This window comes from Gopherus flavomarginatus, chromosome 20, assembly GCF_025201925.1.
Source record: "Gopherus flavomarginatus isolate rGopFla2 chromosome 20, rGopFla2.mat.asm, whole genome shotgun sequence".
Lineage (NCBI taxonomy): Eukaryota > Metazoa > Chordata > Testudines > Testudinidae > Gopherus > Gopherus flavomarginatus.
The window spans coordinates 20,428,813-20,444,569 of record NC_066636.1 but is presented as its reverse complement, the minus strand read 5'-3'; the positions used below and the strand labels follow the sequence as shown (position 1 = coordinate 20,444,569).

Sequence of the window (15,757 nt, the reverse complement as noted above, 5' to 3'; positions counted from 1 at the left end):
AGGAAAAGGCCAAGCAGGGACCATTGAATTGTGGAGGTAAATGTCTGGTTACGCGGGTGGTGTCAGAGAGAGGGCTTTTTTTTTTTTTTTTTGCCTCGGTCTTCACAGACAAGGTCAGCTCCCAGACCGCTGCACTGGGCAGCACAGTATGGGGAGGGGGTGAGCAACCCTCAGTGGTGAAAGAACAGGTTAAGGACCATTTAGAAAAGCTGGACATGCAAAAGTCCATGGGGCCAGATCTAATGCATCCGAGGGTGCTGAGGGAGTTCGCTGATGTGATTGCAGAGCCATTGGCCTATTATCTCTGAAAACTCGTGGCTATCAGGGGAGATTCCGGACGACTGGCAAAAGGCAAATATAGTGCCCATCTTTTAAAAAGGGAAAAAGGAGAATCTGGGGAACTACAGACCAGTCAGCCTCACCTCAGTCCCTGGAAAAATCATGGAACAAGTCCTCCAGGAATCCATTTTGAAGCACTTGGAGGAGAGGAAGGTGATCAGGAACAGTCAACATGGATTCACCAAGGGCAAGTCATGCCTGACCAACCTGATTGCCTTCTATGGTGAGATAACTGGCTCTGTGGCTATAGGGAAAGCAGTGGACGTGATATATCTTTATTTTAGCAAAGCTTTTGATACGGTCTCCCACAGTATTCTTGCCTGCAAGTTAAAGAAGTATGGGTTGGGTGAATGGACTATACGGTGGATAGAAATCTGGCTAGATGATCAGGCTCAACGGGTAGTGATCAACGGCTCGATGTCTAGGTGGCAGCTGATATCAAGCAGAGTGCCCCAGGGGCCGGTTTTGTTCAACATCTTCATTAATGATCTGGATGATGGGATGGATTGCACCCTCAGCAAGTCTGCAGATGATGCTAAGCTGTGGGGGAGAAGTAGATAAGTTGGAGGGTAGGGATAGGGTCCAGAGTGACCTAGACAAATTGGAGGATTGGGCTAAAAGAAATCTGAAGAGGTTCAACAAGGATAAGTGCAGAGTCCTGCACTTAGGATGGAAGAATCCCAGGCACTGCTACAGACTAGGGACCGAGTGACTAGGCAGCAGTTCTGCAGAAAAGGACCTAGGGGTTACAGTGGAGTCAGCAGTGTGCCCTCGTTGCCAAGAAGACTAACGGCATATTGGGCTGCATTAGTAGGAGCATTGCCAGCAGATCGAGGGAAGTGATTATTCCCCTCTATTCGGCACTGGTGAGGCCACATCTGGAGTACTATGTCCAGTTTTAGTCCCCCCACTACAGAAGGGATGTGGACAGATTGGACAGGGTCCAGCAGAAGGCAACAAAAATGATCAGGGGGCTGGAGCACATGACTTATGAGGGGAGGCTGAGGGAACTGGGCTTATTTAGTCTGCAGAAGAGAAGAGTGAGGGGGGATTTGATAGCAGCCTTCAACTACCTGAAGGGGGGTTCCAAAGAGGATGGAGCTCGGCTGTTCTCAGTGGCGGCAGATGACAGAACAAGGAGCAGTGGTCTCAAATTGCAGTGGGAGAGGTCTAGGTTGGATATTAGGAAACACTGTTTCATTAGATGGTCCTGCTTTGAGCAGGGGGTTGGACTAGATGATCTCCTGAGGTCCCTTCCAACCTTGATATTCTATGATAGTCTATTCTATGATATTAGGAGGGTGGTGAAGCACTGGGATGGGTTACGCAGGGAGGTGGTGGAATCTCCATCCTTAGAGGTTTTTAAGGCCCGGCTTGGCAAAGCCCTGGTTGGGATGATTTAGTTGGTGTTGGCCCTGCTTTTAGCAGGGGGTTGGACTAGATGACCTCCTGAGGTCCCTTCCAACCCTAATCATCTATGATTTTATGATATACATGAAGCTCTATATAACACTATGTACTCTGAAAACAAACCAGCATCTCGGATCGGGCACACAACATTAGTGGCTACGAACGTTCTGTACCTCGGTTTTCCATCTGTAAAATGGGGATAATACCATCCCCCTGCCTCACAGGAGTGTGGGAAAAATAAACTCGTCTGGGAAGCGTTCAGATGCTACAGGGGTGAGTGCCCTAGAGAAGCCCATGAGAAAATGAATCATTCCTTCTTCAACGCAGGTTTTGAAGAGCGTGAAATAAATAAATCCTGCAGCCACCTACTGAACAATAAGCAGAAAAAAAGAGATAATTAAATAGCCACTCTGTAAGTGACCCACTCCACCCTGTGCACTGAACGGGGCCAGGCTTTGTTAGGGGGGAAAAAAGGAAAGACCGTCTCCATGCATAGGCACAAAGGGGTGGAATTAAGGATGCGCCGGCAGCTTTCCTTCCGGCATCTCCTGACCTCCAAGTGCTGGACTTTGCAACCTTCATAGTGTTCTTTGGACATGTTTTTTTGTGTGCAATTAGTTATACTGCAATAGCACTCAGAAATCCCATGCAGGATTAGGCCGCTGGTGCGTTAGGGGCTGTACAAGCTCCTGGATCTGCTCCGCACTAGCATGGTTGGCGGCAACAAGCGGGAGCGCTCGTCTGGACAGAGTTAACTTACGGAGTGGCTGGGTGGCCCTACCAGCGTAGGGGCTGTCCCCAGGTTCACTCTCACTGCATGATTCGAACCCAGCTGCCTAAGGCAAATCTCTAGTCAACGCAGAGGGGACCATCAGTCAACGCAGAGGAGACCATCAGTCCTCTCCAGCACACATGGGGCAAAGGGGTCAGAGAGGCCTAACAAAGCAGGCAGGATCTGTGTTTTAAAGAACACACCCCCCCCGCCAGGAAAACACAAGCACCCAAAGATGACATGCCATGCACACGCCTACACCCACATATACTGCAAGTGCACGCACACACACACTATACATTCACCACACGCAGACACCTGATTCCACACAGACACACACACCTGCCTGCAGGCCAGCTGACAGACTGACACACACACAAAGCTCTGAATGCAGGTACATCAATGGGATATACACACAGCCATGTAAAATACCCACATGCAGGATCAACCACACCACTGCTAGAGGGTTAACAGTTGAGGCTGGGCTGAGATTTGCATTTATAGCTGTGTGTGCATCCCCCCGACCAACACACAGGTATGTACACGCTCTCCTCTGCCCAGATACAGTGATGCACATGCAAAGAGGTGGAAATACCCGTGTGTCGTCCCCCCGCAACCTGTCCCTTCTGGCCACCAGGGAGCCACAACAAAGGCAGCTTTTCTCCCAGCTCAGCAACCCGCGCCAGCCTCACAACTCACTGTGCCAAATTACAAGCAGCGGGGCTGTCGTCAAGAGCAGGAACATTACCTGTCATCATCGCTGCCGCTCAGGGGCTGCACATGGCAGAGCACGGGGCCCCACCCCGTTCTCCTCCCCTGGCTCCTGGCTACAAAGGCCAGATCCTGCCAAGCTGTGCCCCCTGCCAAGCCCCTGAACTTAACAAGGGTGGATCTTTGCTGTCACTTGATTGCTGCCTTTCAAAGCGCCGTGCGCTCAGTCCAGGCCCCTGGAGGCAGTAGGGGATGAAAGCCGCTTGGCTAATCCTTCAGGGGAAATTGCAGGGGAGAGGTATGAGATTTGTTGTTATTTTTGGGGACAGGAAGGGGGAATACCATGTGCATTAAGTGGGAGGGGGCTGGGTTGAGACCCCTGTGGGCCAACATCCTTCATGCTACATTTCTCGGCAGAGCAGGAAGGACAGTCCAATGGTTAGGGTGCTAGCCTTCGAGTTAGGAGACCCAGTGTCAATCCTGTCCTCTGACACAGGCTTCCTGTGTGACCTTGGGCTAGTCACTTAGCCGCTCTGGGCCTTGGCTCCCCATTGGTGCAATGAGGATAACAGCACTGCCCCATAAGGGGTGGGGAGGGAGGATAAATTCATTCAAGAGGGTGCTTAGTTATTAGAGTGCTGGGGGGCCAGTCAAGGCCCCGCCTGACTCAGTCTACACAGGCTGAGCCCCCCCAACACCCTCATGCAGCGCCCCACCTGGGCTGGATTGGAACCAGTGGCCAGGACTCAGGAGGACTGGACTAGGGCTGGGGTTCCTCTCGCTCGCACCAGCTGCTTCGGAGGCAGATGCAAGATCCCCTAGTGCTCTGGGCTGAGCTGACTCCAGGCGGGTGGAGTGGGACTCATGCCCAGAAGCCGCAGAGCTCACAACGCTGGCTGGTATTTACGAGTCTCGCTCTGGGTGGTCTTGTGGATGTGGATATCCTAGTCCCAAGCTCTCAGAATGTCAGGGCTGCTTCGTATGAAATGTGGTCTAGCCCCTGGGCCAGAGCCCCACCTGGTGTAAATCAGTCATAGCTCCAGTGGAATCCACCCGGACGTCCTCTACCCTCACAGCAAGTACAGCCTGGCCCGCAGCAGCATAAGCTCCTCTCCAGCCACACACATACGCACTGCTCCCTGAAAAATCTCGCTGCTCCTATGCCCCGCTCACCCTAGTGTCCGAGCACCTTACAGACCAGTGCCACAACTACTTTTAAGTGCCAGGTCGCAGCGCCGCTCGAGTTTGGCCTGGCTGCTCTCCTGCCATGCCCAGGGGACGGGGGGAGTCAGGGCCAAATCAGAGCGAGTGGTATTGTGACCTGGTGCACGGGGTCACAGCCCTGCTCAGGTTTGACCTGGCCACTCCTGTCGCCGTCGGCAGAATCTGTGGCCCAAGGCAGTTGCCTAGTTTGCCTACAGCTGGACAGGCTGCAGAGCAGGTTCTTGGATAGACCAAATCTATGTGCCCCTCACCCCCGCAACCCCCAGCTTTAAATGGTGCCCCACAGCCCCAGCTCACAGACATTAACGAATTCACCACCCCTGGGAGCTACGGTGCATTATCCCCACTTTGCAGATGGGCAACTGAGGCACAGGGACTATCAAGACATATTCAGATTAGAACTAAGTCACAAATTGTTAGCCTGGAGGAGGAGTAACCACTGGAACCAGGTGCCAGGGAAGTGGCGGATTCCTCCTCTCTTGGTGTTTTCAGATCCAGCCTGAATTCCTTTCCGGAAGGATGCTTGAGTCACACACGAGTTCTTGGGTTCCCTAACTGGATGTAATTCTCTGTGCCGCGTTACACAGGGTGATCTCAGGGTCCCTGCTGGCTTTAAAAACTGACGCAGCTAGAAGGGACTCATGCAAGGTCAGCCGGGGCAGACCCAGGAACTGAACCAATTCAACGCCCCCTTCTGCCCACAATGTCACTCGGTCAGTCTGTGTCCCATTCGCACCAGGGCCATTCTAGATGGGAGGAGTCCCCCTCTCCTTGGATCTGGGCTGAGAACCTGCTAACTCATTTCCCCGCCTGCCAGAGGATGTGAAACAGCCGAGGCTCGTGGGGTGGATGAGACAAAGCCAGCCTGCTTTTGCAAGTGCAGAATGTTCAAAGCCCCGCAGAGGAATGTACAGAAGCAGTTGGAATAATGGCAAGCGTCCTAGCAGGGCAGACAAAGGCTTGAAGGCCGATCAAATTGCATTCAGAAAGGGGTTCATTACAGCCCTTGTAAACACTCAATGACATATCTCCCTCATTAGATCCCCCAGCAAGACATGCAAGTAATAGTATTATGTACAGCCAGCCAGCCAGCGCTGCCTTGAAAGCCCAGCTGCAATGGGGCTGTCTCTCTCCCTACCCCAAGACAGACGCCTCCTCAGGGCTCAAAAGCACTCGAGATTGCAGCCCGGGTGGGGGAGAGCAGGACTCAGGTTAGCTCATGCTGGGTGCAGAGCAGAGAACCGGTCCCTGCAGATTCAAGTGATTTCTTTGTGAGCCCCTGGGCCAGAACAGACTCTGCACAGCTGTGCCGCATGGAACAGGTTGACGGTAGAGAAGCGCTGGATTTTTTGGGGGGGACCTGGCACATTCAGGAGCTTTGGTGCTGCCACAAAATCAGCCCCATCAAACCCAGTGGCAGGGGCTGCGTTACATGAGCCGGGAAGGGGACAACGCCTGATTTTGTCAGATCCACATTAGGAGCAATGAGATCCAGCGGCTGTCCAGCCATCCGGCCTCGTTAGTAGGCTCCGCGCTAATCCAGAGAAACACCCTGGCAGATGTGAAGGGACTGACCTGAAAGAGGTCTATAAAATCATGCCTGGTGTGAAGAATGTAAATCAGGAAGTCTTATTTACTCCTTCCCGTAACCCACGAACTAGGGGTCACCAAATGAAATTAATAGGCAGCAGGTTTAAAACAAACAAAAGGAAGCATTTCTTCACACAATGCACAGTCAACCTGTGGAACTCCTTGCCAGAGGATGTTGTGAAGGCCAAGACCATAACAGGGTTCAAAAAAGAGCTAAATAAGTTCCTGGAGGACAGGTCCATCAATGGCTATTAGCTGGAATGGGAAGGGATGGTGTCCCTAGCCTCTGTTTGCCAGAAGCTGGGAATGGGTGACAGGGGATGGATCACTTGATGATCACCTGTTCTGTTCATTCCCTCTGGGGCACCTGGCATTAGCCATTGTTGGAAGACAGGACACTGGGCTAGACGGACCTTTGGTTTGACCCAGTATGGCCGTTCTTATGTTCTTAAAGATTCAAAGGACTGGCTTTTCCCTCCTCATCCTCCAATTGGGGACACCCCCTTCCCAATACCACAGGCTGTAAAGCAGCTTGGATCTTTTTCAGTTCCTCACCCCTACACCCTGCATCTTGCCAATGGCAAGGCCAGAAACCTAGGTCACAGCACTTGAGAGGCAGCCGGGCAAGCTGGGAAGGGCACTGAACTGGGAGCCAGGAGACCTGGCTTCTACTCACGGCTCTGCCACCGATCTACTGGATGACCTTGGGCAAGTCCATGTCCCCTCTCCGTGCCTCTGTTTCCCCTTCCACCCTTTGTCTGTCTGACCTACTTACAGTGTATGCTCCATGGGGCAGGGACCCTTACTATATGTCTGCACAGCACAGGGCTCCAGATCGCTAAGTGCAGCCCTAAGACAAATACCCTTGGCTCCTCCGTCAGAAGCCAAGAGGTTCCCAGGGGTCTGTTTTGCTAACAGCTCATTTGCTGGCTTTTTCGGGTCACCAGTGTAACCAACCATGTTCAGCGCCACAACAGATGACGGGAAGCAGCACGAAAGGGGCCATGGTAGAACTGGGGTTCCTGTGTGTCCTGCAGCCATTGGGGAATCCCATAGCTAACCCTAAGTAATAAATCCATACCATACCTCGACAGCAAACTCCAACAGCTGGTTCAGGGCCCGGAGCATCAAACGCCATAGTTCTTCTGCATACGACCACGCTCTCCGGTTCGCTCGCTGGGCAGAGGTAGCAATCACAAGCTGCAGCCGCCTGGCATAGGTCTGCTCGCTTTCCGGGCTCTGCTTCACGCCTCTGAGGCTTGGCACCTGCCTTTCTGTTTTTTTGGGGGAGAAGCAGGGTACAGGGATAGATGGTGAGATAGGGTGGAGGGGGCTGGGCAAAGGTACCAAAAGAGGATTGTGCCCCTGAAAATGAGGTACAATCTGCAGGGGGAGGGGAGCACGTGCACCACTGCCCCCTACTGGATGGAATCAAAACTGCTCAACTGGGTATCAGAGAGCTTCACGTCTCATGAAGATTCTCCAAGAGTTCAGGTGACAGGGGCAGAAGAGGCTTAACTTCAGTATGCTTCCCCTGCTCCCCCTCCCCATAGGCTAGGGTGGCAGATTTGGCTCATCTCCCTCATGGCAGAGGTGGGCCAAGTGGGTCTCAAACTTTTTTACTGGTGACTCCTTTTCACATCGCAAGCCTCCGAGTGCGACCCCCCCCAATACATTAAACACCCTTTTAAAATATGTTTAACACCATTCTAAATGCTGGAGGCAAACGGGGTTTGGGGTGGAGGTTGACAGCTCTCGACCCCCCTTATAATGACGTTGCAACCACCCCGACTCCCAGTTTGAGAACCCCTGCCCTAGCCAAACTCCTGATCCAGCTGGAAGCTGCATGTAACAGCTGGCCCTTCTGTCTACAAGCATAAACCCTAGATCCAGATCCCCTCCCAGTTGGTTAGGGTTGAAAATCAGGATCCAGAGCCCGCTCCTCAAATCCCCAGCTTGAGCTAATCCCTACACTGGGGCAACCCCTGAAGATCTGTCCTGCACAGACAGCGAGCAAGGGGTTTCCGAGGGACTGCTGAGATCCCTGTAGGACCTTGAGCAGGGCTGCCAAGGGGCCTGGCTAATATGAGTTTGCACAGGGAGATTCCCTGACCCCTGGCGTCACCGGGGGTTTGAGAGCTCAGCTCAGGGGCAGCGGGAGCTCACTGCAGAGCGACAGCAGGCTTAGGGGAGGCCCAGGAACGGGATGTTTAGACAGAGCCGAATGTTGGAGAAATGCTGCGAAGCAGAATTCTGCTCCAGGTCATTGAGCAGCAAAGGCCCAGTGGCGCTGGGGGAGCTCGGGGCAGCAAACTGCCTTTGTCTGCTCAAATCCCTGTGCAAAGCGCCGCAGGATTTTGGAGAGGCTTTTGATCAGCGCAACGGGTTTAACAGTCCCGGTGTGCAGCTCAGTGCTTGGTTGCTGCCCTGCAGGGGCAAAGCAGCATGTGCAAAACAGAGCCCATGGGCAACCCTACAATAACAAACCAGGATGTGAACCCTACAATAACAAACCAGAGTGTGCAGCCTAGCCCCCATGGGCAACCCTACAATAACAAACCAGAGTGTGCAGCCTAGCCCCCATGGGCAACCCTGCAATAACAAACCAGGATGTGAACCCGACAATAACAAACCAAATTGTGCAGCCTAGCCCCCATGGGCAACCCTGCAATAACAAACCAGTGTGCACAGCCCAGCCCCCATGGGCAACCCTACAATAACAAACCAGGATGTGAACCCGACAATAACAAACCAGAGTGTGCAACCTAGCCCCCATGGGCAACCCTGCAATAACAAACCAGGATGTGAACCCGACAATAACAAACCAGAGTGTGCAGCCTAGCCCCCATGGGCAACCCTGCAATAACAAACCAGAGTGTGCAACCTAGCCCCCATGGGCAACCCTACAATAACAAACCAGGATGTGAACCCGACAATAACAAACCAGAGTGTGCAGCCTAGCCCCCCATGGGCAACCCTACAATAACAAACCAGAGCGTGCAGCCTAGCCCCCATGGGCAACCCTACAATAACAAACCAGAGCGTGCAGCCTAGCCCCCATGGGCAACCCTACAATAACAAACCAGAGCGTGCAGCCTAGCCCCCATGGGCAACCCTGCAATAACAAACCAGAGTGTGCAGCCTAGCCCCCCATGGGCAACCCTGCAATAACAAACCAGGATGTGAACCCGACAATAACAAACCAGAGCGTGCAGCCTAGCCCCCCATGGGCAACCCTGCAATAACAAACCAGGATGTGAACCCGACAATAACAAACCATAGTGTGCAGCCTAGTCCCCATGGGCAACCAGACAATAACAAACCAGAGCGTGCAGCCTAGCCCCCATGGGCAACCCTGCAATAACAAACCAGAGCGTGCAGCCTAGCCCCCATAGGCAACCCTGCAATAACAAATCAGGATGTGAACCCGACAATAACAAACCAGAGTGTGCAGCCTAGCCCCCATGGGCAACCCTGCAATAACAAACCAGGATGTGAACCCGACAATAACAAACCAGAGTGTGCAGTCTAGCCCCCATGGGCAACCCTACAATAACAAACCAGAGTGTGCAGCCTAGCCCCCATGGGCAACCCTGCAATAACAAACCAGGATGTGAACCCGACAATAACAAACCAGAGTGTGCAGCATAGCCCTCCATGGGCAACCAGACAATAACAAACCAGAGTGTGCAGCCTAGCCCCCATGGGCAACTCTACAATAACAAACCAGAGTGTGCAGCCTAGCCCCCCATGGGCAACCCTACAATAACAAACCAGAGTGTGCAGCCTAGCCCCCCATGGGCAACCCTACAATAACAAACCAGGGTGTGCAGTGTATTGCTTACAGACATCTCTGCAGTAACAAAGGCTACGCAGCCCACCACTCACAAGCAACCCTGGAATAGCAAACCCTGTCGCAGCGACCTCCCGTTAACAAGCCAGCGCATTCCGCCTGGCGTTCACCCAACCCCCAGCTCGTGCTTGTAGCTCTGGAGGTCCCTGGCTCAATCCCAGGTGCGCCATGCTCGCATGGAAGGAGTGAGGCCTGGGGGCTGGATTCCACCCCGAGTGCAGTGGTGGTGAGCTAAGGGATATCCACCTGCCCGCCAGCGATCCCCCTCTCTGGAGGCCTGGAGCACCACAGGTCACACACGCAGATACAGCCAGACCACCAGGCCTGGCAGGCAGTCTACGTGCCAGAGCCCCTGTAGCCTCAGAGGGAGTGCGGGTGACACAGCAGCCAGAGGTGTTTGCAGAGCGTCACCAAGCCCAGGGGAAATTGGGAATGACAGCAGTTGAACAGACAGCAGCCCCCTGCCCACCCCCAACCGGCACATCAGCACCAGGGTCACCTGCAGCTCAACAGACAGGCAGGAGGAGGCTGGGATGCATGGAAAGGAGGGTTGAGAGGTTAGAGCAGGGGGCTGGGAGCCAGGATGCCTCGGCTCCACTCCCAACACCAGCAGGGGAGCGTGGGCTAGTGTTTAGCACTCCAAGTACCTCCTGAATTGGCTCCGTCTAAAGCCATGCTGCATGCAGCCAGGGGGCTGCCTCTGGGAATCTGGGCTTTGCCATCCCCTCCCACTTCTGAACACTGGCAGAACCGTGAGTCATGCTGGCCAACGGGCAGCTTGCCAGCAGGCCCCCCAACCTGCTGCTAGCGTCCACCTGGGACTGAGGGGGTTGGGGGGTTTGAGAGTGGGAACAAGGCTGCCATCATTCCTCTGGGGACCCCAACAATGAAGCTGCCAGAGAAGGGGGTCTGGTAGGAACCCCAATATCTCAGCTAAATGCCAAAGGAAGTTGCTCTATTTTGGCTCATTCCTTTCTGGCACTGCTTCAGTAAACTGTTGCTGTGGGGCTGTTCAAAATCTGTCATGCTCCACTCCAGAGCTGGTTGCATTTCAGCACTGAGTGAGAGATCCCCGTGCAAAGTTGCTAGGTGGCTGTTAATCAGCTGCCATGTTCCACTCCAGAGGTGGCTGCATGTTGGTGGCACGTGAAGAAATTCCTTCTCGTGTTTTGAGATGAGCGGCACTAAGGAAACGTGAGATACTATTATCTACACTCCTATTGAGGGAGTCGGGGTCAGGACTCTTGGGTTCTATTCCAGGAGGGAGTTTGGCCTAGAAGTTAACACAGGGGATTGGGAGTCAGGACTCCTGGGTTCTCATCCTCACTCTGCCACTGGCTCATGCGAGGACCTTGGGCAAGTCACTTTCCTTGAGGTCTGTGCCTCAGTTTCCCCAGTTGGAAAATGGGGCTTATGATCCTGACCGCCCCATGGTCTGCCTGGCATGGCCCTGCTGGCAGACTGAGGGTATTGCTGTTACTCACTGGTTTCTTCCTCTGTGGCAGGGAGATAGTGGATCGCAATCTGCTCCACGCGGCTCAGAGCTGCCTCGGCCCTGGGCTCCAGCACTTGGCCAATGACGCTGGCATTCAGGACGATGTTCACCCCCAAGGCCGCAATGTCCATCACGTCCTCCACCACCCTGCTGGCCCGCTCCATCAGCCAGCCCACTCGCTCAGCGGTGCGGGCCTGCAGCTGCTCCATACCGGCAGCCAGGCTGCCTCGCAAATTCCCGAGGACCTGGGGGCGACAGGGGCGCAGGGCCGGCTTTAGGCCAATTTCACCAATTCCCCCGAATCGGACCCCGCGCCTAAGAGGGCCCCGAGCCGCTGGGGGGTGGGGCAAGTGGTCGAGAATCCCTTCCCTGGCTAGAGGCTCCTTTTTAAGTTTTACTCACCCGGCAGAGCTCTGGGTCTTCGCCGGTGGGTCCTTCACTTGCTCCGGGTCTTCAGCAGCACTTTGGCGGCAGGTCCTTCAGTGCCACCGAAAACTCAGAGCGAGCGAAGGACCTGCCGCTGAAGACTAGGAGCGCCGCCCAGTGAGTACAAGCCCCACATGTTTTTTTTACTTTTTTTTTTTTTTTTTTTTTACTCATCCCTGCTGGGGCCCCATCAAAACTGTTCGAATCAGGCCCCGCGTTTCCTAAAGCCGGCCCTGCAGGGACGAACTCACATCAAGAAGGGGGTCCATTGACTCACAGGTGGCCCCGTTACACGGGGGGTGGGGCAGGCAGAGGGTTAAGTGTTGGGCTGTATAGGGAGAACAGTCCATTCGAAGTCCCCAGTCGCATAAGGGGGAACAAGTAAGAATGAGATTAAGGTGTGGGTAAGCGTGAGGGGAAGGTAAATTGTGCAGTAAGTTGGGGAGGGGGGTACAGATAAATTTGAGGTGGAAGTTTGTGGCGAGGATAAAGTGTGCAGGTACATTTGGAGGGCTGGTTGGCATGAGTTTCAGGTGCAGGGAATGGTTTGAGGAGGGTGAATTTTGAGAGCAGGGGGTGGTATGTGGGGCTAGGGAGTCACAGAAGGGTCGGAGGAGGGGCACAGTGGAAGGCTGCGGGGGGAGTTACCCTGCTCGGTGGAGGTTTCTGGGGGACAAGGCACATGGGCACAGTGGCCTGCTCAGAGCAGAGCTACGGGCAATGCAGTCTGGTGCAGCCAGGCCAGGGACCAGGAGAACCAAGCGCTCTGCTCTGCCTGCAAGGCTCCACATCTCCCTTTCTCCCAGGGCAGCCAGAGGGAGAGGAGATCTCTGACTGGCAGCCGCATCCTTTGCCTCTGGGGCCCTGGCAATGGCTTTCAGCTGCAAAGAGCTATCTGGTGGCGCCCTCCGCTGGCAATGCCATGTATGGCAGGTGTGCATGCCACCTGGATACGTGCTTTTGGGAAAATACCCTGGCACAGTTACCTCCCCCATCGCAGCCGGGGCAGTCTGTATGGCAGCAAACTGGCCTGCTGCTTATCTGTAATGAGAACGCCCACACACTCAAGTCTATCAATAACTTTTTTACGTACATCCAAACCAGGGTGCCAACAAGGATGAAATTGGCAGCTTCTCTCCCCTATATTCGACAATGGGGGGAGGAGGGGGCTTCTCTTAGAGCTCCCAGAGTACTTTACAAGCACAAACAAACAAAGGATCATCTGCTCCCTACAGGGCAGCAGAAATTATCCCCCTTTTGCAGGTGGGGAACCTGAGTCACAGAGCTGGGATGCGAGTCGCCCACGGCTACACAGCTGGGAATAGAACCCAGGAGTCATGAATTTCAGCCCCCCCATTCTCTAACCACTAGACTCTACTCCCCCCTCCTAGAGTTCAGAATAGAATCCACAAGTTATGACAAGGAAAACGGGATGGTTTTGCGATTGTTTTCTTAGTCACAGCATCCACGGCACCTCTGTCAGATCTCAAAGCATAACCCCCCCCAGCAACGGGTCTTTTACCTCGTCCGCTGACTGATCCAGAATGGGGAATCTCGCCTCCAGCTCGGCCACGCCTCTCAGTGTGTAGCTATTAACTGCAGCTACTGGGCAAGAGAAAGCCATATGCATATCACAAATGAGCACCCAGATCTCGGACTCAGTAGGGTGCCAGCCTACATGGGATGGGTTGGGGATGTCTGTGAAATCTGGATCCAAATCTGGGTTCGAGTTTCAAGTTAGGGCTGTTGAAGACTTTCTGTCAAGCCTGGTTTTCAATGGAACCTTGAGTTACTGAGTAAATTACATTTTTCACAAAAATTGTTTCCCTCTGGCAGAAACTTCAATTCTCTGTCAAAAAACCAAACACCCCCAAGCCAAAATATTGCAGTTCTGAAATGCTGCAAGGCAAGGCCAGTGCAAGGATGTTTCGTGCCCTAGGCGGAACTGCCACCTTGCGCTCCCGCCCTGAGGCGCCTCCCCAGCGGCAGCTCCCCCCCTCCGCCCTGAGGTGCCCCCCTTGCGGCAGCTTCACCCGGAGGCACCCCCCCAGCCCCAGCTCACCCCTGCTCCGTGCACGAGCACCATGAGCACACCGTCACCGCTTTATTTCTCCTGCCACCCAGGCTTGCGGTGCCTAAGCTGATTGGCGCTGCAAGCCTGGGAGGTGGGAGAAGTGAAGCAGCCATGGCGTGCTTGGGGAGAAGGCAGGGCAGGGGTGAGCTGGGGCAGGGAGTCCCCCTGTGTGCTGCCCGCCCCCACTTACTTGCTGCAGGTGGCCCTCCCCGTGCCCCCCTGCCCCAGCTCCCTCTGCCTAAATGCCGGCAGCGACTGGGGCGGCCTAAGATCCGGCCACCGCGGTCGCTGCCAAAGAAAATGGTGCCCCCCCAAATCCCAGCACCCTAGGTGACTGCCTAGGTCGCCTAAATGGTTGCACCGGCCCTTCTGCAAGGGGATCCAATGGGAGTTGTAGTCCTGGTGCTCCATGCTTCCATTCTCCTATAGGAGTTGGGCTCCCCTGTTGGACTTCATCTCCTATGAAGCACTGCCTCTCCTTGGCCAAGAAGGGATGCTGTGGTGCATCATGGGAGCTGTAATCTGGCCGGGAGCCCCACCTAAAAGGAGAATGGAGGCATGTCGCATCCGAACATTCACTTAAAATTTGCTGCTTCCATAAATATTCCTGCCACTAAAAGCTCATCCTGGACAGTATTTGCAGGAAGTGAACACAAAAGGGGCATGGGATCAGGGTAGCTGGGTTGACCTGAAGCACCTCACCTTAGTAGCAGGATTCTAGTCTGTTATGAAAGTGTTAACGGTGTTTGCTGAGCTGCTGGTACAAGTAGCTCATTACCCTACTTGGACAGAAGGGAGCTGGGAGTGGCTTTCTGGGGAAAGAGGATCTAGGGTGTGAGCTGAGTAGTCCTGTGGGAGGAACCTTAGGAGCCACCAAGCCTGGGGAGAAGATTTGAGCTGAACTTGGTTATCCTGATGCTGTTTGGTTTGCAACAGAAGACCAAGCCTGGTGAGGGGGGATGGGTTTGGATGCCAAGTAGAGGGTAGACTTCCTTTGTAGAGCAGGTTGGGAGCTGGCTGGACTCTTGCACCAATGCTTTGGTGCCATTCTGCCTTCACTTCAGAAGTGGAAATATGAAGGCAGGGCAAAGAAAGGGCCATTCCCATGCCGCAGTCAGTCTGACCAGTCCTAGCAACGTCACACAGGAAGCCTCTCCCCTACCCCCCCAGTCATACTCACTTGGCACCTCCAGCCTCTGCACGACAGGAGTGGCTGCCATCACAGCCACCCCCACCATGGTGCTCACGCTGCGCTCTGCCATGTCATGGAAGAAACCCACCACAGGGTGGGTACCTTTTATGTCCGCGTAGGTGAACACAGCAATCTGATAAGCCGAGTTGAACAGAGGGATACTAGCGATGCGCCCCAAGGTGTTGTCCTAGAGAGGAGGAAAATGGGACTCACGTGAGTCTGGCTTGCTGGCGAGCATCTTTACAGAAGCATGTCAGTGTCATTGCCTTCAGGCCTGAACGGCAGCTATCCAACCGCATGATGGCAGCTGCTAAGCACAGCCCTTAAAGTCACCCTGCCATCCTGGAAACCCTTCGCTGACTTCCAGTGCATCAAAGACAAACCCACTGTCCTCCCTACAGGGCTTTGAAAGTCTCCCCACCCACCTAATACAAAGTAACATTATTGGGAAGTTGCAGGCAGTTGTTAACAAGTTCTATTTAACTGAATGTATCGGCAGTTAGATCCTGGAGGAAATGCTGTATTGATAGCTGTGGTGCAGTTCTTTTTTGATCTCTGCCTCCTGCCTACGTCTCTAGGACTGACCCACATGCCCTATAAATGCCATTTAACTGAATGGACAGGCAGCAAGATCTTGGAGGAAACACTATGTTAATATTTGTGGCCGTGTT

The 15,757-nt window shown here is 54.0% G+C and overlaps 1 protein-coding gene across 7 annotated transcripts in view; it reads right to left on the bottom strand.

Moving 5' to 3' along the window:
* The window catches only part of LOC127038305 (perilipin-2-like), a 55,042-nt gene that overhangs the window by 32,755 nt on the left and 6,530 nt on the right, over positions 1–15,757 (bottom strand). For all 7 annotated transcript variants that reach the window (XR_007770617.1, XM_050930881.1, XM_050930882.1 and 4 more), the window contains exons 3-6: positions 15,075–15,273; positions 13,343–13,425; positions 11,384–11,639; positions 7,133–7,320 (exon numbers count right to left, since the gene is read on the bottom strand). Coding sequence is in view for 6 of the 7 variants with exons in the window: in XM_050930881.1 (XP_050786838.1) it covers positions 7,133–7,320; positions 11,384–11,639; positions 13,343–13,425; positions 15,075–15,273 (726 nt within the window). In the remaining variant the exon portion in view is untranslated. The remainder of the gene's footprint in view (positions 1–7,132; positions 7,321–11,383; positions 11,640–13,342; positions 13,426–15,074; positions 15,274–15,757) is intronic.